This window comes from Protopterus annectens, chromosome 1.part1 (genome assembly GCF_019279795.1).
Source record: "Protopterus annectens isolate FY-2018-M chromosome 1.part1, PAN1.0, whole genome shotgun sequence".
Classification (NCBI taxonomy): Eukaryota; Metazoa; Chordata; order Ceratodontiformes; family Protopteridae; genus Protopterus; species Protopterus annectens.
Window position 1 is genome coordinate 632,232,333 of NC_056726.1, and position 24,922 is coordinate 632,257,254.

The following is a 24,922-nucleotide window of genomic DNA, read 5'->3' on the forward strand; positions in this document are numbered from 1 at the left end:
AAACCTTAGACCTTAGCCCAAATAGAGCACCTGTGTGCTCAAGGCTCTGTGGAACCTGTACCAAACTGTAAGGAAAAGGTCTACTGTCCAGACTTTTCCTAGTCCCCAGAAAAGAAGGTACCTGGAGGCCAATTCTAGATCAGTCAAGGCTCAACTGATTCTTACAGATCCCAAAATTCAAAATGCTAACTACAAAAACTACTCCCCGTGATTTCCCCCAGTGCCTTCATGGTAAACGTATAACCTTAAATAACCTTAAATCTAAAATATGTATACCTCCACATCCCTAAAGAGGAATCACACAAAGACAGAAGGGACAAAACCCTTGCCAAGCTCATATCCCTTTGATCCTGTCATACTTATCTAGCCTTTTTGAAAATGGTCTCTCTTACTCATCTCTAAAAATCCTCACTTCAATTAATTCTGCCTGTTGCATTCTCAAAACAAATCTCCCACTGTTTCTCCTTTTGCTACAGCCATCATGGTAAGAAGCCTCTTGATGCTGTGAGGATACATTCCTCTAGGGCTACTGTCATCTCTACTGCTTTTCTTAAAGGGGTGGCCAGTAAGAGCATTTTGGAAGTCACTACTTGGTCCTCTGCTCATGCGTTCACCAAACATTACCATATTCCTACCTTTTCCAAGTCCAAAGCAGGGTTTGCCACTGACATTTTTGCAGGGCATCCTTGCCTTTTCTTAATTCTTCCATCCGCCCTTGTTTTTGGGAATCATCCCACAAGTCAGGACTGCAACAGTGAAACACAAAGAACATAGTAGAGTTGTGTACACTTACCATAAATGTAGATGCCCAAGTGTATTCATTGTTGCAGTATTCTTTTGATGTCTCCATCCCCCCTGGCTTGTGGGATAGGCTAGGGCAGTCACCTTCTCAGTCAGAGTGGCCCCCTTCCTCCTTAACACTTATTCTGGAATCCAGGGTCGCAGACCCCTGACCTCAAGGATATACCGGGGCCCCCTGTTTGCTGGGGACAAGAAAGTACTGAGGATATAGTGCCTTCCAACTCCTATTATACCCAAACATAGTGATGTTAGATAAGGTGTCTGACGTCTTCTGGAGGAGAGAAAAATGTTCTCTGGTAGTCGGGCCAGCCATGGGCTTCCATGGCGGGAAATCCCACAAATCAGGAGTGCAACAGTGAATACAACAGTGAATACACTCAAACATCTCCATTTATTGTAAGTGTACATAACTGTACTTTCTCCCTTCTTTTGAATATAGCCAGGGCAATTATCACAAGCTTCCTTACAGACTGGATCTAGTCACACAAGAACAGAGGTGTTTGATACACACTGACATCTATCATGCTCATTTGTCTGCCTGGATGATAATTCCTTTTAGGCAGCTGTTTTCAGAGGACTTGCAGCAGGATGTCCTTCATGGATGCATCTGCAGTCATAACAAGTGGGTTGTCCTGTCGTCAGGCAGCCCTGCAGTCGGCCGGATTCCAAAGTCCGGGTCCGGCTTCGGCTGATGTCGCACTCCACCCGACGTCATCTTTGTTGGTCTTCGGTAAAAGCGCATCAGCCGCGCCATTTTCCTCAGTCTTTCTTGCGGCGTGGCGCCAAGCAGAAGCTGTTCGCAAGTGCCGGTCGGTCGGATCCAGAGATTACTTCTACGAATACTACTTGAAGACTTCTAAAGCTAAGTACCCGTTGGGGACTCTTTCTTGCCTCAGCCGATGTCAGAAAAAGTTAACAATTGTTTAACCTGTGGGAAACAAATACCTCATAAAGATTTCCACTCTTACTGTCTGCCTTGTTTAGGCCCAGCCCACCACGTAGCAGCCTGTTAACCGGCCTGTGCCTCCTTCAACCGACGAAACGCTTAGGCGCGTCGGAGTTTGCAGAACAGTTTTTCGGTTCTGATTTTGCGTACATTATGCCGTCGGATCCTCCGACTACCCAATCTTCCAAAAAACGCAAAGATAAAGACCGACACTCGCGGTCCGTGGTTTTGGCCGAAACCACGGTAAAGCAAACCGCGAGTGTCTCGGTTTCCGAAACCGAGAAAACTGATCAAAGTACAGCTGAACCTATTCTTACAACTGAGGCCCCTGCTACAACTCTTGAATCGACCTCAGAAATTTTACCCACTACGGTGGTTGACTTATCAGACACCATCCCCTTGGATGTCTCTACCCCAGCACGTGGTGCTGCTAGGCCTCCAGCAGCCATGTCCATTAAGGCCTTCGCCAGGGCTAAAGCAGCCAAGACTTCTAAATCAGTGCCCGTTAAACCCCCCACATCCAGGCCCTCTTCTAGTTCTCAAATGCTTTCTTTGGCAGAAGATTTAATTTCTTTAATTAGAGGATCTCAATCTCACCCAGACAGGGCCTCTCAGCCCCCAGAGAAGAGACCTAGGGCAGAGCCCCCTGAGCCAGTGTCTTCTGATGATTCTGCTGATGAATCAGACATTACTGACCAGCCAGAGGCTCCTTCTCCAATTTTGAAGATTCTGATGCTGAAGAATCCATTCCAGCTGCTTCCCCACCAGAAGAATTCTCCTTTGGGAAACCTTGCATGCCATGCGAGAACAGTTCCAATGGCAGCAACAGGATTTTTCAGACTCCAGAAAAAGACTTAGGACCTTTCTGCACCTCCCACAGCACAGGCCCTTAGCTATACCTCCTGTTCTCTCTGTGGTGGATGATGCTTTCAATGATGTTTGCTCCGCTCCAGATTCTTTACCCCAGCCCCTGCCAAACCAGACAGATTTTACAGGGTGCCAGATACTCATCACCACCTTTACAAGGCCCCTCTTGCAGACCCAGAAACTATATCCCAGGGTCCCAAGGCAGTAGCCGCGACCACAGCTAAAAACCCTATTCCTTCTGAAAGGGAAGCAAGGTCATTAGACAGATGGGGTAAAAAGGTCTACACTTCAGCTACTCTCTCAGCTAGAGCTTTAAACTGTCAGTTTCACATGATACAATACCAAGAGTTTATGCTTGATCAGTTAACTAAAAAACTAACCACTGATGAATCTCTTGATAAGAAATATGTATTAGAAATGGTAAATAACATACAACAGGTTAGCAACCATTCCTTGAAATGTGGCTATGATGCACTGGAGGCTTCATTTAGATCAGCCATGACAGGCACAGTGATAAGAAGGCATGCATGGCTAAAGGAACAAGCTTTTACCGGATCATGTTAAAGCTAAGTTGCTAGATGCTCCTATGGACAAGACAAGTTTGTTTGGTACACCTGCCCAGCAGGTTATGAAGAAAATGGAAGAAAAGGCAAAATCTGTTCAAACTGTTAAAGATTTCTTGCAGGTTCAACCCCAAGGTTTAGCAGGAACTGGCCTGCCAAAATTGGTCCTTTCCTGACTCCACAAAATTTCAAAGGGGCAGGAATAGACGTTCCCAGAGGCAGAAACCAATCCAGAGGAGGTGCCTACAGAGGACGACAGTGGCAAGGTAACAACAGAGGCACAGACGCAGCCACTGCCACTACATCAGCACAACCACAGTGACTTAATCCTAACTCCGCCTACCAGGGAACAAATAGCAGCTCCTCTAGGCGGAAAGTTAACCTTATTTTCAAAGAACTGGCACTACATAACAAAAGACAAGTGGATTTTACAAACCATAGATCAAGGTTACGGTTTCACTTCCACACTTTACCAGTCAAAAGAGGAATGCCAAATCTACCTCCAAATCAAAAACAGAGGCTCTACGCCAGATAATGGAGTTAGCAAACATGAGAGCTGTGGAAAGAGTGCCAACAGCAGAACAAGGAAAGGGGTTCTATTCCAGACTATTCCTAGTTCCAAGAAAGGAAAAAGTTGGAGACCAATTCTCGACCTGTCCACCTTAAATACATACATCATTGTCCCAAAATTCAAAATGCTGACCCTACAATGCTGACCCAGTAACTTCTTCCATGCTGGGCAAGGAGTCTTGGCTGGTAACTCTAGATCTCAAGGAGGCATACCTGCACGTCCCCATTCGACCAATCTGCAGAAGATACCTCAGATTTCTTGCAGGATCAGAGCACTATCAATTCTCAGCATTGCCCTTTGGCTTATCTACTGCGCCCAGAGTATTCACAAAATGCCTGGCATCAGTAATCGCCCATTGCAGACTACAGGAATTCAGATTTACCCATACCTGGACGACTGCCTACTACAAGTGGACAACAAAAGCAAGCTGACAACAGATTTACAAAGGGTCATTTACTTGCTACAAGGACTGGGATACACAGTCAATTTACAAAAGTCAAGGCTGATACCATCCCAAACAAGGACATTCTTGGGCGCTGGAATTGGACACAGTACAACAAATGGCATTCCTGACTACAGAAAACAAAAAGAACTTCCTCTTTATTTCTTGGCACTAACAAAACTGAACAAGTTAACAGCAAGAAAATTTCTGCAGGCCTTGGGTTTCATGGCATCATGCATAATCTTGGTCCCATTTGCCAGACTACATATGAGGAAACTACAGTGGTACCTAAAGAATTTATGGTCCCAACACAGACACAGTCTAGAAACAGAAATCCCACTAATTCCATGCTTAAAACAGGAGTTCCTATGGTGGGCTCAGGCATGCCAGTCAAACCCAGGCCTACCCTTTCGCAGATGTCAACCAAGCCAGACCATCACAACAGACGCTTCAGACCTAGGATGGGGGGCCCACATGCTGGACAAATGCGTGCAAGGATTGTGGACACAGGATCAACTTCACCTGCACATCAATCTAAAAGAAATGCTGGCAGTCAAACTGGCAATCCAAAAGTTCAAACCATTCCTCAAAGAGGGCCAGTTGATGATAAAGACAGACAACACCACAGTCATGTGGTACATCAACAAACAGGAGGCACTCATTCATACCCCTGCAGAATGACCTATGATGAGAATGGAGCTGTGGACCCTGGCACTCAGCTACAACATTCAGTTACAGGCAATGTTTGTACCGGGGAAAGACAATACTCTAGCAGACATATTAAGCAGAACCACTTCGGATGCCCACGAATGGAAGCTGCACCCGGACATCTTCAAGACCATCTCAAAGAAATGGGGAATGCCACAGATAGACCTATTCGCATCACCTCTCAATCACCAGCTCAAAAAATTCTGCACAAGGACATTCCACCCACTAGCATGAAAAGTGGACTCACTCTCCTTCAACTGGAAAGGCCTAACAGCATATGCATTCCCACCTCTTCCTTTGATACACAAGGTACTACTAAAAATCAAGGAAGAACGTCCAAGGATAATCCTGATAGCCCCAAACTGGCCAAGACAACACTGGTACCCACTACTGAAGAGCATGTCTCGGAACAATATGTGGCCAATACCCCTGATGTCTTTGATGTTAACTCAGAACAACTACAGCATCATACATCCAAACCTAAAAACGCTGCAACTGACTGCATGGAACATCACATAGCAGCAGCTAATCCAGAACTTTCCCAAAGAGTTAAAGACATTATTCTTGAAGCACGCAGACCTTCAACAAGAAGGAACTATGCTGGAAAATGGAAAAGGTTTGTCATTTGGAGCACCGAAAGAGGAAAAGATGTGTCAAACATAGATATGCCTAACATTCTGGAGTATCTGGCCGAACTTCTTCATTCAGGCCTGTCCTACTCCTCCATCAAGATACATGCATCAGCTATTTCAGCAGAATACAGCTTTGATCCACCTGTTTTTCGCACCCTTTGCTCAGGCAGTTCCTCAGAGGAATCAAGAATGTAAAACCTCCAAGGAAACCACCATTACCAGCCTGGGATTTAAACTTTGTGCTAGAAAAGTTGACACTATCCCCTTTGAACCAGCAGCAACAGCAGACCTACAACACCTGTCATGGAAAACTGCTTTCCTACTGGCAATTACTTCAGCAAGGAGGGTTTCAGAACTACAGGCCTTAATGGCAGTGCAACCCTTCCTAATCTTCCACCAAGATAGAGTGTCCATGAGAACTAATCCTACATTTATGCCCAAGGTGGTATCCAGAGTATCTTTAAACCAGGCAATCCACCTACCTACCTTCTTTCCCAACCCACAAAACAGAGGGGAAAGAATACTGCATACCTTGGATGTACATAGACAGCTACGCTACTACTTGGACAGAACAAAAATAGCAGAAAGACTGACCAACTTTTTGTAGCCTATGCAACAGGAAGGGAAGGAAAAGCTATTCCAAACAGACAATCTCCAAATGGATAGGAAATTGCATACGATACTGTTACTCCTTCCATGGAAAACCAATTCCACAGAACATAAGACCTCATTCTACAAGGGCAACAGCCACTACCACAGCCTTCTTACGAGGAGTGGCAACCAAAGACATTATTGAGGCGGCTACTTGGACCTCCGTGCATACATTTGCCAAGCATTATAATTTGCCTCTATATTCCAGATCCCGAGCAGGGTTTGCCACTGCTGTACTGCAAGGGATCCTAAACACACCATAATAATCTACTTTTATCCTCCTCCCTAGTTGGCTATGGTATTCTACCCCTTTATGACTGCAGATGCATCCATGAAGGACATAGTACAGTTTTGTACCTACCATAAATGTAGATGTCCGAACTGGATAGCATCTGCAGTCAGGATTACCCTCCCTCCCCTCTGTGGTACTCCTAGGGTGTTTACCCTCCTAATAGCTAGCTGTTGGGGAGTCTTTTATGGTGTATTTGTTTGTATATATGTACATATATATTGTTGTGTTTACCTCTATCTATTTGGAAACATTGGCATCTATCCAAATTTTAGCCTGCAAGAGGGCTACTGGCATCTGGGGCAAGAAACACTGAGGAAAATGGCGTCGGCTGATGCTTTTATACCCGAAGACCAACAAAGATGACGTCGGGTGGAGTGCGACATCAGCCGAAGCCGGACCCGGACTTTGGAATCCGGCCGACTGCAGGGCTGCCTGACGACAGGACAACCCACTTGTTATGACTGCAGATGCTATCCAGTTCGGACATCTACATTTATGGTAGGTACAAAACTGTACTTTCTAATGGAGGCAAGAAAGAATGCTACTAAAAATCATGTAGTAGCAAATGAAGAAGGTTTTCAAGTAGGTGCCAACAACATAACCAGCACCCATTTAGGGCTAGTCATTCTCAGGTTTTACAGCATTTGTGTGAGTTACTGTCCTATGGCCTTTCTTATTCCTTTATCAGGGTTCATTTTTTGGTCATTTTAGCATGTCTGCCCATGGACCCTCCTCTCTTTCAATGCAGCCTCATGTCAAAATGTTCTTCAAAGGGGTTTTGCATAAGAAGCCTCTTAGAAAACTGGTGGTTCCTCCTTGGGATCTTAGTTTTGTAATAGAGAAGCTTAACACTTGCTCCATTTGAGTATTCCATCCTTCAAAACCATTGTGAAAGACTTCCTAGCCAAAATCTGGCTCTACTCTTGCTCAATACCAGGATAAACTGTATCACTAAATGTGAACAAATACCTATTCATACCTTACATTTTCTTATTCTCCCTTCTTCACTCACTACCTTACTTCTATCAATTTCTCTCCCTGGTTTTCTCGATAAATATATCATAAGTCTGCTTTTCTCTCACTTCATATTGTAATTCTGGTTTGTAGTATAGTAACTTTCCTTTAATTTCTCCATAAATTGGCAAAAATTTCTCTTAACTATTTAAATTATTGTTATACAACTTATATCTGTTCTTAACCAATGTTTTCATAATATGTCTAATTTGTTATAATAAATTGTATTTGTTTTTGTATTGTTTTTAACACTGTAAAATTATTGTTAAAATGTTTTGTAATTCTTTGAAGATTTTCTCCCCAGGCCTTCGCTGAAAATGGGCTCCTGCCCATTCGGACTTTCCGGGTAATCAAATGTCAGTAAGTAAATAAATAGGTTTGAACCAACTAATTTGGCTGACTTCAGGTTTGTAACATGGAAAAACGTTTTACTGATTGCTCTGACCTTTGCACGAAGGGTATCTGAGTTGCAAGATCTTATTATGAGTCAACCATATCTCATTTTCCACAGATACAAGGGTTCTTGGAGAAATAATCTTTAATTAAAATGGTATCAAGTTTACTTTAAGCCAAATTATACATCTCCCTATTTTCTGTCCTCAAATTAAAAATAAGGGACAAAGGATATTCCATTCTTTGGATGTCCACAGGCAACTTGGGTACTATCTTGACAGAGCTAAATCTTTCAGATCTGAAGATCAGTTGTTCCTTTCTTATGAAAGTAAGGAGGGACAACCTGTGTCAAAACAGAGACTGTTTCCAAATGCTTAACTAAGGCTGTTGCCTTTTGTTATACTCACCATAACAAATTTATTGCAGGCAGGGTTAAAGCCCACTCTACCAGTGCTTTGGTTTCATTCATGGCTTTTTGGAAAGGATTGGATTCTAGAAGTATCCTAGAAGCTGCTACTTGGCCCTCCGTACATGCATTTACAACGCAGTAGCTTACAAAGCTTGATTCTTTCTCTAGGTCTTGATCATTTTGCTAGGACCATTCTTCACGAGGCTACTGAACCCTCCTCCTTCCTCCTTCCAAATAGGTTTAGCTATAGTAATCTACCCATATAGCTAAGCCTACTGCAGTAGTGATCAGTATGAAGAACAGTACAGTTGTGTAAGCTGAACTTACCATAACAGTGATGTTCAAATGATCACTGCTGCAGTAGCTGCTCCCTCCCTCCATCATTCTTTTTTTGTGTGTATATTTTTTATGCCAGCATGTAGGCATTTATTTTTCACTGTTCCTGGCATTGCCCTTTTAGAGCTCAGCCTCTCTCTCTCTCTCTCTGCTAGCAGGAATGAGCTTTTCACACAAACTTGTCATTTAGTCAGCACAGCATGAGCTGTTTTACAGTTTGGGTGTGCGGAAGATGCCCAGAATCTTATGAAGCTAGCTAGCCATTGTATCCTTGGCAGAATATATCCCCTATCGCTAAGGCTACTGCAGCAGTGATCATTTGGACAGCTACTGTTATGGTAAGTTCAGCGTGTACAACTGTACTTTTCTGCTCCTTTTGCACACAGTATTGGTAGAGTATTGCCATTCCTATGTACAGTGTATCTCGTCTAAGTGTGATGAAGTCACATAAATTCCACAAGTAAAAGCTGTGATATTTTTTCACACACACTCTGGGTTCCCTCACTACACAAACTGACACATTCACAGGGTTCTTGACAAGTCAATTTAGTGATCGTTTAATTATGAGGTGACTTAATTGTTCAGGAACTTCAATACACAGACCAAATCCTCCATTGCTAGCTTCTTACTGATTGAATACCTCTGATGTTTCAGTGTGATCAAAGTATAGTTAATAATGACCACAGCACTATATCACAATTTGATGCTGTCTAATACATGCAGTGCCCTTAGGTTCATAGGTTCATAGGTTTATACTAGGCTATCTGCCCTAAGGCATTTATAAGCCTAGCCCAAATTATTGTGGCTTACGCCACCCCTTATATGAAAAATACATTGCCATTAGTTTGTTGTGCCTCTGTCCAGCAGTGACCCAGAGATGATTCGGGTAAACTACGATCTCACATCCACAGGTCTAGATTTCTCTTGAACAGAGTCAGCGAGGTGCTCTGCCTCACATGGACCGGGATTTTATTCCACAGCATAGGGAGTCTCTGAGTGATAAATCTATCCCTCCAGCACGTCCGCCCTATATTATATCCGTGCTAAGGTTTAAGTCGCTTGCTCTAGTGGTTTTGGTGGATTTGGATTTTTGAGGTGGAGCATGTCCATTAATTCGGGTTGGACATGGCCTTGTATGTCAGGCACATGTCACCTCTGAGCAGACGGTATGCGACTGAATAGAGCTGGAGTTTCTTCAATCTGGCAGCATATGACAGATTTTGGAGTCCTTATCCTTTTGGTGAGGAACTTTTGGGGTCTCTCCAATTGCTGCAGATGTCGGGTGAGATACATCCTGAATGGGGCATTGTACTCGATCATTGGTCTGATAAGTGAAGAGTACAGGGAACAATGACCTCACTAGATCTGGATGTGAATCCTTCATGATCAGGTGGGCAATGTAGAAGGTCTTTCTAACCACTTTAGCAATGTGAGTGTCAAAAGAAAGGCCACTGTCAACCTGGGTCCCCAGGTCCCTGATAACCTCTTCTGTGCTTAGTGGATTGCCACCTATATGGTAGCTTGGGGTTACCTTGTTTTTCCCGGCATGACTATACATTTTTGGCGTTTAACTTCAGGCCATGGCTCTGGCACCAGCTATCTGTTTCGTGAGTCCCTTCTGAAGGATATCAGTGTCCGATGCACTTTCCACTATGGGCCCAGTTTGCAGTCATCTGCAAACTTTGTCAGCAAAGTCCTCCCATGTTGGCCTGTACTTCTGAGAAGTAGATGCCAAACAATAGGGGCCAAGGACCGAGCCCCTGGGACACCACTTGTGACCGGCTTGGAGTCTGACACAGCGCCAGCAACTCTAACCCTGTGGGTTCTGTCCTTAAGCCAGTTTGCAACCCATCTTGTGACATATGGGTTTACATTTAAGCTGGTAAGTTTTTCTACAATACCCGAGTGGGGTATTGTGTCGAAAGCCTTTGCAAGGTCAAGGTAGGCTGTATGGACTGCCTTTCCTCATCAATGGCCTTGGTGACTATTTCAAGAATTTCAAGAAGACCAAGTTCAAAAGGCATGATCTTCCCTTGACAAAGCCAAACTGGGTCGGGTCTGCTGCAAGTCCCTATATCTTTGTTTATGAGCTCCATTATGCTCCATTATCCTCCATAGCTTTGCAGACTAGACTTGTTAAGCTTATGGGGCTGTAATTACCAGGGTCCGTAGAGGCCACCTTTGTGGAGTGGGACCACAGTTGCCGTCGCCACTCCTTGGGCACGTATCCTGTGGTAAGGCTGAGATTAAACAGCTGCCTTATGTGCGGGTTTAATTCTCATTTAGCTCGTGTAGCACACAGCCGGGACACCATCCGTCCCATTGATGCTGTGTTTTAGCTTTAGAGAGAGCAGCTTTCGCATTTGAGATGTCCGGGAGGCTACACTCGGCTGGGATAGTTATCTCTCCTTTAGGGGGTGAAGTTTGCACTGAACCTGTCTGCCAGTATGTTGGCAATGTCTGTGGGTTCAGTGATTTTTGTATCATTTTGGACTAATTCTGAGCATATCTGTGAGTTTCCACCCAGGTTCCTAACATAGCTGAAAAAGGCCTTATGATTGTCCTTTGAATCCATGGCAATTTTTCTCTCAAAATTGGCCTTAGTTGATTTTATGAGTGCTCGTATTTTTTACTAATAATGATCAGGGTGACTTCCCTTTTATGGATTTTGTTCTATCATGTAATAGCTTTCTCCTCTTATTGTAAAGTTTGTTAATGGCTGGGGTCCACCAGACTGGACGCTTGCCCTTTGTGGAAAGAGTCTTGGTTTTATTTGGGATTGCCTGATCCATGCAGTCCTGGAGGTGTTCATAGAAGGCATTTGTAAGGGCTTCCGCAGCTTGGGTTGTGGTTTCCTCTGACTCAGGGGCCTTGAAGGATACCACACCAGTCTTGAGTAGTGTGAAGTTTGCTTTAGAGAAGTTCTTCACTATGGTCTTTTTGTTTGGGGTGGGGGCGGGATGTGGATTTCCAGTGAGATTAGTTTATGATCAGATCTCACCAATGAGGGATATACTTCCGTGTGGAGCATTTTGTCCCCATGTTTGTGACAATGAGATCTAGTATATTTTCTCCTCTCGTGGGAACAGTGACTAGCTGTTCCATGGCATTTGAATTTATGAACTCCAGGAACCGTTGGGCTAGAAAGTTAGGGCTTGAGTAATGTTCCCAGTCTATATTCGAGTAGTTGAAGTCACCCAATATGATGGTGTTTGGAGATACATTTATACCCTCCAGTGTCTTCAGGAAGGCTGTGTGGGGTTCCTGAGTTTGAGAGGGTGGCCTGTAGCATGCTACAATTTGTAGAGCAGTTTTGCCTATTGTTAGTTGCACCTGGATGGTTTCCGAAGCTTCATGCGTTGCCACCAACCTGGAGGTGTGAGTATCCTTTATGAATATGGATACACCCTCCTTTTGTGGAGTGGTCCGGGTTTTGGGGCCGAACGCATGATATGAGGTAAAACCTAATAGTGCCGGGTGCTCTCAGGAGCCTTGAACCAGGTTTCAGTTACAGCACAGACATCGATGTTCTCCATACTGAGAAGGGCCTCGAGTGCGTGCATTTTGAGATTTAGACTTCTGGCATTGAGCAGCATTACCCTCAATTTCTTCCCATTTTTGTTTTCTAGGGTGGTAGGTTTAGAATTTGAGCCTTGCCTAAAAAGGCACTATGGGGTGGCAAGAGCCTTAGCCAATATCCGAATCCCAGGGTGACAGGTGCAAGCCGTCCCTTGCGAAGCAGCGTGGCTTGTCAAGCATGTCATCCCAGGCAGACAGACACTGGATCCCCTTTGAATGACACCAGACATTAAGCCAATTGTTAAAGCTGATCATCTTGTCTCTATATTGTGACATCATTCTTGGTGAAGGAAGGATACTGCTCAGGGTTAGGGTCATACCTGCCTGGGCTACATAATCAGAGAGCTCCTCTATGTCTCTTTTCATGCAGTCCAGGGAGGTGCGTCTCAGGTCGCTCACACCAGCATGGACAATGACTGTGTCATATTTGTACTTGCTGTGGAGTGACCAGTGCTTGTGTTATGTGGCGGATTCTAGCGCCCGATAGGCAGCTTACTGTGACCCTCTCCTTGTTCAGCCTGGTGAGTGGGACGCCAGTGTCTCTGCCTATCGAGTCACCTATGACAAGTATGTTTGGTGTTGTATTTGGCCTTAAGGGCTGTGACTGCTTTGCACACTGCTTTTGTGGTTTATGTGTTGCTTGTGGGGTGTCTTGAGGTAGCAGTTGTTTGGGTGTCTGCTTTGGAGGCCTCTGCTGTTTAGGTAAATTTTTACTCAGAGCCTCCAGTATGTCTTTGTGTGTTTATGTGTTTGATTCAGTGGAGTGGTAGCATTATGTGAGGCTGGTTTTGTGGTGTGTGTAGTTGCCTTCTCCTCCTGTCTGGTCTTGCCAGTCCTGAGTTGAGAGAGCTCAGCCTCCAGTTTGGCTAAATAGCTGCATCTCTCAAGTATTTGTGTTATGTGGGAGGAGGAGAGGGTTGTCTGTGTACATGAGGCAGTTATAACATTGCCTCAAGATTCCCAGATTCACCAGCTGGACCGGAGAGGAGATTGACAACTGACCTTTGGACATGCTAGAATAATATTGGGAAATCCTTAATTGAAAACAAGGGCCAGTGGGGAGTGAGGGTGTAGTGCTTTTAATTTTTAGTGCTGACTTATATAATTGCTTTAGTGAGCAAGTGCCAGGTAACTTGAGTGCAATGTGATACAAGTAACTAAATGCAAAAACGACAAACAGTAACTTTCTTTCAAGTGAAACAAGGAAATAAGTACAGTAAGCAATGCAGATATCACTAGTGATCCACAGAAGCTGAGAAGTTGCGTATTAGGTGAATTAGCTTCCAGGAAATAACAAGCAAACAAACAACAAGTATATAAACAAAGCTAGATTCAGTAGGCCTGGATCTAGTCTATGCTAGAGCAAACAAGGTGAACCAATTTCAGTAAGATACAGTTCAAATATTCAGGCACTATAAACCTTTAACCAGAAAATTCCCAGCTCAGAAGGGCAGAGTCCAGCCTCTTCTCCCACAAGAGTGCAGTCCACGAACCTTCTTAATGTAAAATAACTGGCCTGAAGCCCAAGTGCCTAAACCAGAACTAATACACTTGGACACTGGGCTCTCAATCAGCAGTTCCCAACTTAGAAGGATGAAAGCTACCTGTCCTGCCACCACAGTGCTTGCCACAAACCTTCCTAATGTAAAACAACTGGTCTGAAGCCCAAGTGCTTAATCCAAAAGACTTGAATGATAGCTACACTTTAATCAAGTTACAACCAAGCAGTAATAAATACCATTGAATACTTTAGAGAATGTCTGGATTAGTGCTCAAGTTACACAAACAAAGCTAGATCCAGCAGGCCCGAATCCAGTCTATGCCACAGCAAACAAGGCGCACCAACTTCAGTAAGAAACAGTTCAGATATGCATGCAGGCATGTTGAGAACCAGCTAATGTTAAGGAAATTAACTCTCCCTTGTCTTTTCATCCAGCCCGCCTCCCAATGCCAAGAAATAACTTATTTTCTTTGTAACACTTTTTATTTGACTGTTATCAAATTGCAAGAAATAATAGCCACATAATGTATTTTTAATGTATTGCACTGAGACACACATGCTGCTCCTCCATAACAAGTGAGATTGATAAACATTTAACAGTGATCAAGAAAATACCATTTGCTTTTCACACACTGTCAGCCTTCCCACCTTCAACCATAAAACAACTGTTCTCTGACTGTTTATATCTCTGATGTTTGTAATCAAAGTAATGGCCACAGTGCTGTATTTGAGTGTGTTGCTGTTAGACTTATCTACTGCCCCTTTCTGACGAGTCATATATGATGGTCATGTAACAGTGGTCAAATTGTCCTTTGCTTTACCACACCACCTCCTACCTAGATTTCACCACTTTCTGATTGTGTATCTCTCCCATATAGACAGTGATCATATATATCTGCCAACCCCAATTGTCATTCTAAAAAAAATTACACAGGTTATTACTGTGGATGTTTTGAACTGCTAGTAGTGTCCACATGTTTGTCTTTTACTCTGCCACTATTTACTATTCTTAAGTGTTTATACAAGAGAAAAATAAACATCCCTTAAGATTGGAGTGTCTGCTGTAGAGGTTTCTAATCAGATTCTGGATATCATGGGTAGGGGTGAGCATGTACTATGCTGAGCAGCCAGTGTCAGTATTTGGTTAACATTATAATAGGCCATAAACTAATTAGCCACAGCCTATTATGCAGGAGGGAGGAATTTGTAAAGACAATTGCATGAAGTCTCATTTATAGTTGGGAATTTCATTTCTTAATACTTTATCATCACCAGTTTAAATTTATAGTGGTACAACATCTGGATGCTAAAACCTCTAAACTTGACAAAATAATTCAGTGAAATAGCAATTAACATTTTCTTAAACACAAACACAGAAAGGCACTGATGGAAGGATGATACCAGCTTCAGTTTAAGAGGCTTTAATGTTGAAACAAGAACATGCAGTACACAACATACATAAAACACCTTAACATATAACTGCATTTTTCATCCAAATACAAACTTCTTCAGATGTAAAAACACAATAATCCAAGCCCTTTTATCCAACCATCAATTACAATGCTCCTTGCATGGATGTCTAGCACAATCAAGAATGAAAGTATTATACTGAGTGATGTAAATATTAATTGGTCAAACATCTCCTCAAAATTCCCCTCCACTAATATTAAATTATTCCATTTTATTCAATTATTCACATCTTCTACCAGATTCAACAAAGTTAACATGGAAGGTTCCATCCTAGATTAGATACTGGTCAGTGAGCCAAATAAAATCTCCTCAACAGGCACTATCCCAAATACTCTAAACAGTCATTTCCCAGATGTCATGCTCAGAACATGTCCTTCACTTCAAAAAGAACATCACTATAAACAAACGTGGAACCTAGCTAACTTTGACCCTCAAACCTTTATCAATGTACTGAAACACATGAAATGGAATATCCTAAAAAACATTCCCATAGATGAAGCAGTAAACTACTTTAATAACTTATTTCTTAAAACCCTAAATAAACTTGCTCCCCCACCCCATATGAAAAGGATAAAATTTAATTTTGCCCCATAGCTAACAAAATTAAGAAAACAGTTAATGCAAAATGGAGATACAATCTGGAAACAATGGCAGAAACCCTAAAAATCCAGCCACAGGACTCCAGGCAACTCCACAACCATGCTAAAAAATAAATAACCAAAGACAAAAAATAATACTACCTAAAATAGCAGTCCAACAGCAGGTATAACCCCAACATTTTCTGGACAGCAATTTCCTCCCTTATAAATCCTGGCACAAAAGCTAAGCCTACTCCTTTTCATAACAAAAGTCATCCAGATATTGCCAATCTCTTTAACTCCCATTTTATCAGCACTATATCTGACATCACAACTAACTTCACCCAACACCACACAGACCCTAACTCCACTACTACAAGCCCTTCATGTCTTTCCCACCTCTCCTATACCTCTCCCATACCATACCATTTTCTCTCAGCTCTACTGAAATTTCCACAATTCCAACATCCTCTGCCTCCTTAAAACCCATCCCCACTATCACCATAAAACGACTACTCCTCTGGCTCAAACCTGGGTATAATGCAGCAGATGATCTGCCCACTGAATACCTCAGACTAGTTGCTGATGCAATTGCTTACCCCATTAGCATACTTATAAATTGATCTGTCCTTGAATCTTACCAGAATTCTGGAAAATGTCATTTATTTTACCCCTCCACAAAGGTGGTGACCCCACAGATCTCTCTAACTACCGTCCTATTGCTGTACATTCCTCTATCTCCAAGATTCTTGAAAAATTTATACAAATTCAACTGCTTGACTTTCTCACCAACAACCAATTTTGTCACCTACACAACATGGCTTCAGACCAGGTCACAGCACAAGTACCACATTAATCTCTTTCATGGACATAATCAACAAGGCTAGGGACTCTGGTAAATCTGTCTCTTCTATATTCTTGGACCTTTCAAAAGCTTTCAATACCATTTCTCATCCACTTTTAAATTGACTCTCACAAACTGCACTCTCCTGCCCTTCACTTAATTGGTTTGCAAACTATCTATTAAACAGGCAACAAGCAGTTAGACAGAATTCCTCCTTCTTTCCTTATCTCCCCAGCCCTACTGATGTTCCCCAGGGGTCTGAATTAGGTCCCTGCTATTCAGCATCTTCATCAGTAATTTACACGCATCACTAGCTCATGGATCTCTCATTTAATACACAGATGATTCAACTATCATTTGCTTCATTGAATCCATACCCAAGCTCCTACATATTACTCAACTCGCTTTCTCCTCCATCAAAAACTGGCTTACTAGAAATCACTTGCTACTCAACCCTAACAAAACCAAGATAATTGTTTTTACTCCTAAGGAAAATACCCCTTTAAACAAAGACCAATTTACTATACTCTCCCAAAGCAAAACACCAATTGAACTAGTCTCCCGCACTAAATTACCAGAGTTATAATAGATGAACACCTAAAATTTGACCTTCATATTCAACAGACTATTAACAAAAAATATCTCCAAAAACTGAGCATACTGTATAGGCACAAGCACTTTCACAGTCCTACTAGCAAAAAGACCCTTGCCATCACTTACTTACCTTCTCTAACCTATGGTTCTCTATTACTCCCCAACTTACTCTCTACCCTAAAATCTAAACTTGAAATTTGTTACAACAAAATTGCTAGATTCTCTACCAATGCCTCCTATTCTGCCCACCACTGTGCATCATAACACTCTCTTAAATGGCTCAAACTAGCACACTGTATCTCCTACATACAACTAACAACTACACACCAAATAGTATACAAACCCTCAGAATATCCTTCCCTCTTCTCACTGTTCAACTACTACCCAAAAGATCACATATATCTGAAAATCAACAACTTCTACAGATACACAAAACAAACCTACCTGCAGGCCAACTGTTATACTCTTTATTTTGGAATTCTGTTCCTGTAACAGTCAGATCCAACCAAAACCTTGCACCTTTTAAAACTTCCTTACATAACTAGTTCTCATCCAGCTGTAACTGCTTCACACCTCCCACCTTTAAGTCCTGACCTCCTACACTTTCATAGGTCCTCTCACACTGCTGTGCTTACTACTCAATTGCTTCTAATTTTCCTCTGTGTGTATGTCCTGACCTCTTATACTTCCAGCTCTTCTTACACCCTTATACTTACTACTGAATTTCTTCTAATGTTCCCTGTATGTAACATATGCCTTATTATCATATTATTCTACACTATCACACTCTGGATTTTAGCTTACATTAATTGTTTGGAGTGACAAATTTCCTATCATATTCACCTCTACTTCCTATCAGTTGTTAATATCCTCACACTAAATATATCTGGATAATTTCTCAAGCTGTTTTGTATTCATCTATGTAAGTTTTGTATGTAACTACTCACACTTGTATGTTTAATGATTTTCTGAAAGATTAACTTGTCTGTACAATTTATTTTAATTGTTCAAGAGTTTAATTATACAAGATTGTTACATGCACTGTAGTGTTGGAGCCTTTCTCTCTGGGGACTCACAGCTCAGTGGACTATCCTAGTAATCAAATGCTAATAAATAATTAATAAATAAAATAAGTAAATAAATTCCTTTTGCTGACAAAGTAGTTATCTGTGAAGTATTCTGAGAATGGGAAAGTCTTGTTTTAATTTCAGAATTGTAGTTTTTCTGATTTTAAAATTAAAAAAAGACACAGGAAATCATTGTTACCACAACCTTATCAGAAGGTGCCACGATAACTAATCACCCATGGTTAAGGGGTAGAAGACTATCTACATTGTAGACTTGTGTATTATGGCAATGTCTGGTGAAGGAGAGCACTGCCAACTACATTATTTCATGACCATGACTCCAGTTGTCAAACTTCCTTTTCTACCTGTACACATACGTTAAGCCTCATCCTCTGAATCTTGGCCATTAGACTTTATTCTGCTTTCAAGCACCTTGGTTGTTTATTATTTGGGGTTCCACCCATTCTTTATTCCCGTCATAGAGGACACCTGATCACAGATTTATTAGATATGTTTTTACCATGTATCTTGATCTACAAGGGTATCCAGTTTGGTGGATCCCTTATACCGCCTGTTGCCTCCCTGAACATAGATAACCCAGCAATCAATTATTCTCAGCTGTTGGGATTTTCCCATAAATCAGGTAAGTATTTGCTTGCTAGCCTTATGCATGTCATATCTTCAGTGTTCTTTCTTAGTTTGAAAGAGGTGTGCACTTGCAAGTGGCTGTGGTGAACTTGTGGACTAGTAAGCTAGGCTTGCTGACTGTAATTGAGTTATATTACAGACTGTAATAGTGCCAGGCACCTGAGTGTGAGAGCCTTCGGGTAAGTCCACTGGTAGATCAGCTGGAACTGTAGGAGTATACATGTTATGTATGGCAGTATAAGCAAAGGAAATTTAGGGTTGTTCCTACATGGAATTCACTTATCAAAGCAGCTGTAACTATTTTTGTGTTGCACATAGTCTGGAATCATCACAGTTGTATGTTAGTCATACAGTATTTGGTTTCCTCTTCAGTATATGGCATCAAATGTATACTGAACTTTGTATTCTGTTTGCTTCTGAAATTCTGATTAGTAAAGGTATGTATACATGTACATAAAAATGTAAGAGGAACTTTTACTATTTTAAGCTAAATATTCTGAAACCCAGGCTGTTTTGCTTCATTGCTATGCACAGCCCTCAGTCTATAAGCTTCTAAAGTCATAATGTCAGCAGAAGAAAGATATCTTTAAAGTATGTTAAGTATTGGACTGCCTGTAGTAATTGGTAAGGCATTTTTGGGATGTGTTCATAAACACTGGTGCTTCTGGTGCTCACTATATCTGCCTACCCAAAGCCCTTAGTAGTTTATAAAGATTTGTACATAGTAGGGTGAGATGGTGATCATCATCTTGCCCCATTGTTTATACATTGTGGTACATGCATGGAGTACAGATACAAACCAGTCCCTCTGCCAGATCATATAAGACTGAACAGTGAGATAGCATATCTGCAGGAGGAGCTGCTTACAGTATAATGGTGGTGGTGGTGCAGTTGACGGACTAGTAGTCCCAATTTGTCTACTGTCTTACTCAGTAAACAGTGCACAGCAACAAGTTAGCACTGACAAAAAAAAAAAAAAACGTTGTTACATAGTAGGAGACCCAGTGTCAGCAATGGAGTTCCCTGTGGTACAAACAAACCTACTACCCCAGTCAAACTTTCCCACTTGAATACAGTGACATTTGTGAGCTTCTACAAGTGGGAGCTCACACTGCATCAGACCTCCTGATTATTTTCATGAATCAAGCCAGGCAGGCCAACAGGGCTCATTGCAATAAAGATCTGTGTAGTTTGCATACTTCAGTTTTTCCTCCACTGTGCTGCACTCATATGCAAGACAATCCAGTATAGCATTGTTGGTGTGTGTGTGTGTGTGTGGGGTGGGGGTGGGTGGGTGTGTGTTGAGGGGGCGGCAGGAAAGAATTGAGCACCTGATTGCTTTGTGCACCACTGTATGCTGTGTGCCTTGCATAAAAAATGTTTTGCATTTCTACACTGTCTTTATGGATCATGATCTGTGTCATTGAATCTTGATGCAGAATGACTGTGTACAGAGTAGTGTGCAGAGTTTATGTCTGTCTGCACGATGGCTGGGAATATCAGATTTTTTGTGTAATTCCCTTATTTAGTGGGTTGCATATCCCTACGTTCTGCCTTTATTTAATAAATGCAAGCAAAATATCATGCTTCAATTCTAAAATTAGAGATTTATGCTCATAAAGATTTACTTTACTTATGTGGGCTGATTTTTCTGTAACAGCATTTTGAATTAACGTATAAACAATTAACACTGTTCACTGTTGTTTTGTTTATTTTTCAGGAAAGTCACCCAGAGAGGCAGCTGAAACTGCATTAAAGTACATGCTAGACAGAATACAGTCTAAGGCAGGGTTGATAGTTGTAAACAATTCTGGCGACTATGCTGCAGTGTTTACTACCGATCACATGTCATGGGCTGCTGTAAAGGATGACCAGCTCCATTATGGCCTTTCTCAAGGGGAACTGCATACCTGTAGCATTTCAGATGTACCTCTGTAACAACTTCCTTGGGCATTACTGGGAATGAACTCTGCTCTAAACTGTTATCTGGTTAATAAGAATATTTTCAGTATGGCATTCCTTTTGTGCAAAGCTACTGACCATATTTTTGTTTTAACTATGTTATTTTCCAGAACTATTTTGCTTACTTTTGCTTGTGGCTGTTGTGTGTAATTATAGATCCCACAACAGTACATTACGGCTAACATGAACACAGAAATGTATCTCTGGTTAGGATAACTGGCTGCTACTCAGAAAGCATTGGAATATATACTGCTCAGTCTTTTCCCTGTCCTCCTGGTTCCTTGGGAGTTTTTCTGTTCCAGTTACTACATATGAAAGTAACTGCTATTAAGCACTACTGTGGATTACACTGCCTCAAATAACAGCAAACTGCAAGTAATGGAAGTGACTCTTGCCACTCATTCAAATGCCGTTGTGGGTTTGAAAAGACAGCAAGTAACCAAGGAGAGAATGGCAAAGGCAGAATTAATATAGGAGCATATGTTGGAAAAATCTGTGGCGCTCTGGGACAGATCCTAAACAGACCACATTTGTTTTCAACCATCCCTTAACACAAAAGAGGAGGAAATTACACAGACTGTATGAAGTGGTACTTAGGGGGCTGTACAAATGATTCCTGAAAGCACTCACATTGAGTTGACTTGCCACGTAGTGGCCCAAAAAGCAGCCCAGACCCTTATTAGTGAAATTTGAATCATATGCACAGAATGGGGAAATTCTTTTAATACTTTGGAAAAAGGAAATGTTTCTAAAGTTAAGATGCTAGAATATGTGCAGACAGTGATTACTCTTGTACAGACTTTAGATTATAGTTATTCCAGCTGTTAAAAAGTACAGGGAAATGAACCAGCAATTCAAGATGATATATCTAACTTTCTTTAGTGTTCTGTTAGGGAGAAAAATATATTCAGATCCTAAGTAAATGCTAAATCAGCTGAATAAACTGGAGGTGGGGTTTGAGAGGACAGCAGCAGAAGGATCTGTATTGCAAGGTTACCAAAACAAACAAACAACCATAAGCATACTGCAGTGAAGATTCCTGAGAAGCCCTTCCCATTATTTCAAAGGAAAATGCTTGATAAATTGTAGCAAGTAGAAGAAAATACAAACAGTAAGGGAGTTACTGAGGGTTGAAATGCTTGAGGAATCTGTTGAGAAACTGAATGGAATACTAGAGGAAGTACTTTAAGTGGACATTTACATGTCTGTCTAGTTCTTGCTGTATAGAAGAGTGAAAGTTTTGTAGCATTACGGTAACAGTTGTTTACATACAGAACAAATTGTCTGAGCTCTAATTGTACTATGGAACTGCTCAAAGAATTGAGGGTTAAGTTTACATCACTTTTTTTTTTAGTTGGGATGGTAGTGAGTGTGATGTATTGTTTTATACTGAGAAGAAACTATGAATGATACCATGGACTAAGACGGAAGGTATTGTAACTCAGTAGCTACACAAAAAGACAGACTAGTGAAAGGTTAACAAGTTTTACAACAAAAACAGTAGTAATAGTATGAAAAGAAATTCCCTTTTGCTTTAAAAATGGTAGGATCCATTCAGAATAAGTGTGTAAGCAGGAGAGTTTGAAGGGTTATAGTATATGATAAGCAGTGACTGAAAAGGGGAAATCCACAACTTTGGTCATAAGAGATAGATGGAAGTGTGTGATACATTCTGATTATTCTAGACTGTAAACAATATTGACTTTATTGGCAAACTGTCAGGCATGGAGGCATAGCATTTAAAGGGCAACATGAACAGTATGCATAGATTTAAATAATGGTGACCCAAAGATGGAGAAAGAAATGATTATTGGTAGCACGTAGAGAAGGAAATGAAGAAAAGTGCAGGGATATAGATATAAAGGTGTACAGGGGAACCTAGGAAATTAAAAGTAGAAAGCTAATTGAGAATAAAAACCATGGGGAGAGTAGTTTACAAGAAGAGGTTAGCCTAGAAACACTTGCGGGAAGAAGCGGTTGGGTTACTGAATCTTTTGAGCAGCTGTAGGAGAGTGCTGGGTCAAATGAAGGAAAACATGCCCCTATTGTATGATGTGTATTGTTATAACACAGTTGGGTCATGGAAAGAGACGTTTTTTGATATTTTTTAATGTTTTAGTTAAGAAGATAAACAACCAGCTAAAATACAGGTTTCAAACCAAGAAACAAGGCCAATGAAGTCTAATAACTAAAAATACATGAAATAAAAGGATGGAAATAAAAGATGAAGTCAACATTTAAATAAAATGGGAAAATGAGAAATGGAAATGGAGTCTTGACTTGGAATATTCATGGTCTAATAGATGGAAGCAAAACAGAGAAGATATTAAGATATATTGAAAACAGTGAAATGCAGGTGTTAGGTTGTTGGAGACTTGTCCTAGTTTATAGGAATATGAGAAGCTGGTAAGACAACTAAGATGTTGTTTGGCAGGAGAAATGTAGAGAGTTGTTGTACTAGTAACATTTTTGGGCCTGGCATAGTGGTTAAGATATTTACCTCACAGACACAAGGTACAAGGTTTGATTTTCACCTTTGAAAGAGATTGGCTAGACTTGAAGTGGCCCACAATGGCAGCTAGCCTGGTAATTGACCAGTGAACCTAAAATAGACTGCTGAAATACAAATACATGAGGACATCTGTGATAGGCTGGGGAGGTATATAATGATAGAAGGTGCTTGGTGAAGGTAAAAGTATAATTTTAGTAGTAGTGTACCTTCCCTGTAGAACAAAATATTAGAGATAAAACAAATACTGATGCAGGTGGTAGCTTTTTAGCAGGGTATTACACAGGTAGCAGGGACTGGAATGTGATTTGCAACAAAAATGTGTCAGGAGAGTCAAAAAGGGTGAGAATACCATTAGAAAGAAGGTATCAAAATTGGACAGGGTAAAGAAGGATGCAGGACATGGGTAAGATTAGATGGATATTCTATAACAAAGGAACTCCTGTATCTACTCCAGCAGAAAATAATTAATTGAATTACATTAATGGACCATGATCTCCTGAAAGCTGAAGTTAGAAAAAAGTGAAGGAAAAACACTGGCAGTTCCCTCTGTGTATTTTAAAGAGAAAACCTTTTGCAAACTGGGTAGTCAAATTAAATGTTAGAAGAGACTGAGAACAGGGGGACATGGAGATGAGGAAAAAAGTTTGAAAACTTAAATAAAAATGTAAGGAAATATAAGCAGGAAATACAATTAGGTCCTTGGATCTGATGAAAGTTAAGAAGCTGCTAGATTCCAAAAGGGTAGATTACAATGGAGGAAAAAAGGAGCAACTAAAAACATTAAACAATCAATGGTAGATTACATAGAAAACTTAAATTAATTTAAAGCTAAGGCATTGAAACTTAAATTATTTGTCTACCACAATATAACATTGTATGTGTGTGTGCAGATAGGGAGAGTGCTGCATGTTAGTGTCAGAAACGTGTGCATATTACGAAACCCAAATGTATCACACTTCCAGATTGCGCCTCTTATATTGAAAAGGTTTCCAGGAGCTGTGAAAAAATGTAGATTTTCAAAGGCTATATAAAAATCCATTTTTGAAGTAGCATGTCTAACATTGTACATGTACACTGCACTTGATGCTGATTTTTAAATAAATTTTTTGGACTTCAGTTTTGGAGTTTTTTCCACTTAAATGTCCACTTCATTATTACATGTTTGCAAGGATGAAGTCTGATTAACAAGCCAAGTACATCAGCCAGGCTGTATCTTAACATTTACATGAGAACAGACCTTTAGAGTGGGTCATCCTTTGGATATCATCCAGCCCTTTCCCTTTTGTAAAATTTAAATCTCCATACTTGGTATTTGCCTGTATTCAGAACATCTGCATGAGGGCTAATGATTTTGGCTACTTACCATCTGCTGATAATCAAATTTTCGTGTAGCATTCTCCATTTAGAAGATTCTATTAAAATGCCAAATTAACATAATTCCTTTTATTGTTCTGTTTGCTCATATCACTAGTTAAACTCATTGCAGGTCTGTTGCTTGAGAGTGGAACTTGATATCATTGGCTGAATGCATTACTTGTATGT

General features: G+C 41.1%; 1 protein-coding gene across 1 annotated transcript in view; it reads left to right on the forward strand.

The window, feature by feature from the left end:
• ASRGL1 (asparaginase and isoaspartyl peptidase 1) overlaps window positions 1–24,496 on the forward strand; it is a 757,546-nt gene extending 733,050 nt beyond the window's left edge. The window contains exon 7 of the mRNA XM_044077290.1: window positions 20,627–24,496. Coding sequence (XP_043933225.1) covers window positions 20,627–20,844 — 218 coding nt within the window. The 3' untranslated portion in view covers window positions 20,845–24,496. The remainder of the gene's footprint in view (window positions 1–20,626) is intronic.
• The last annotated feature ends 426 nt before the right edge of the window (window positions 24,497–24,922 follow it).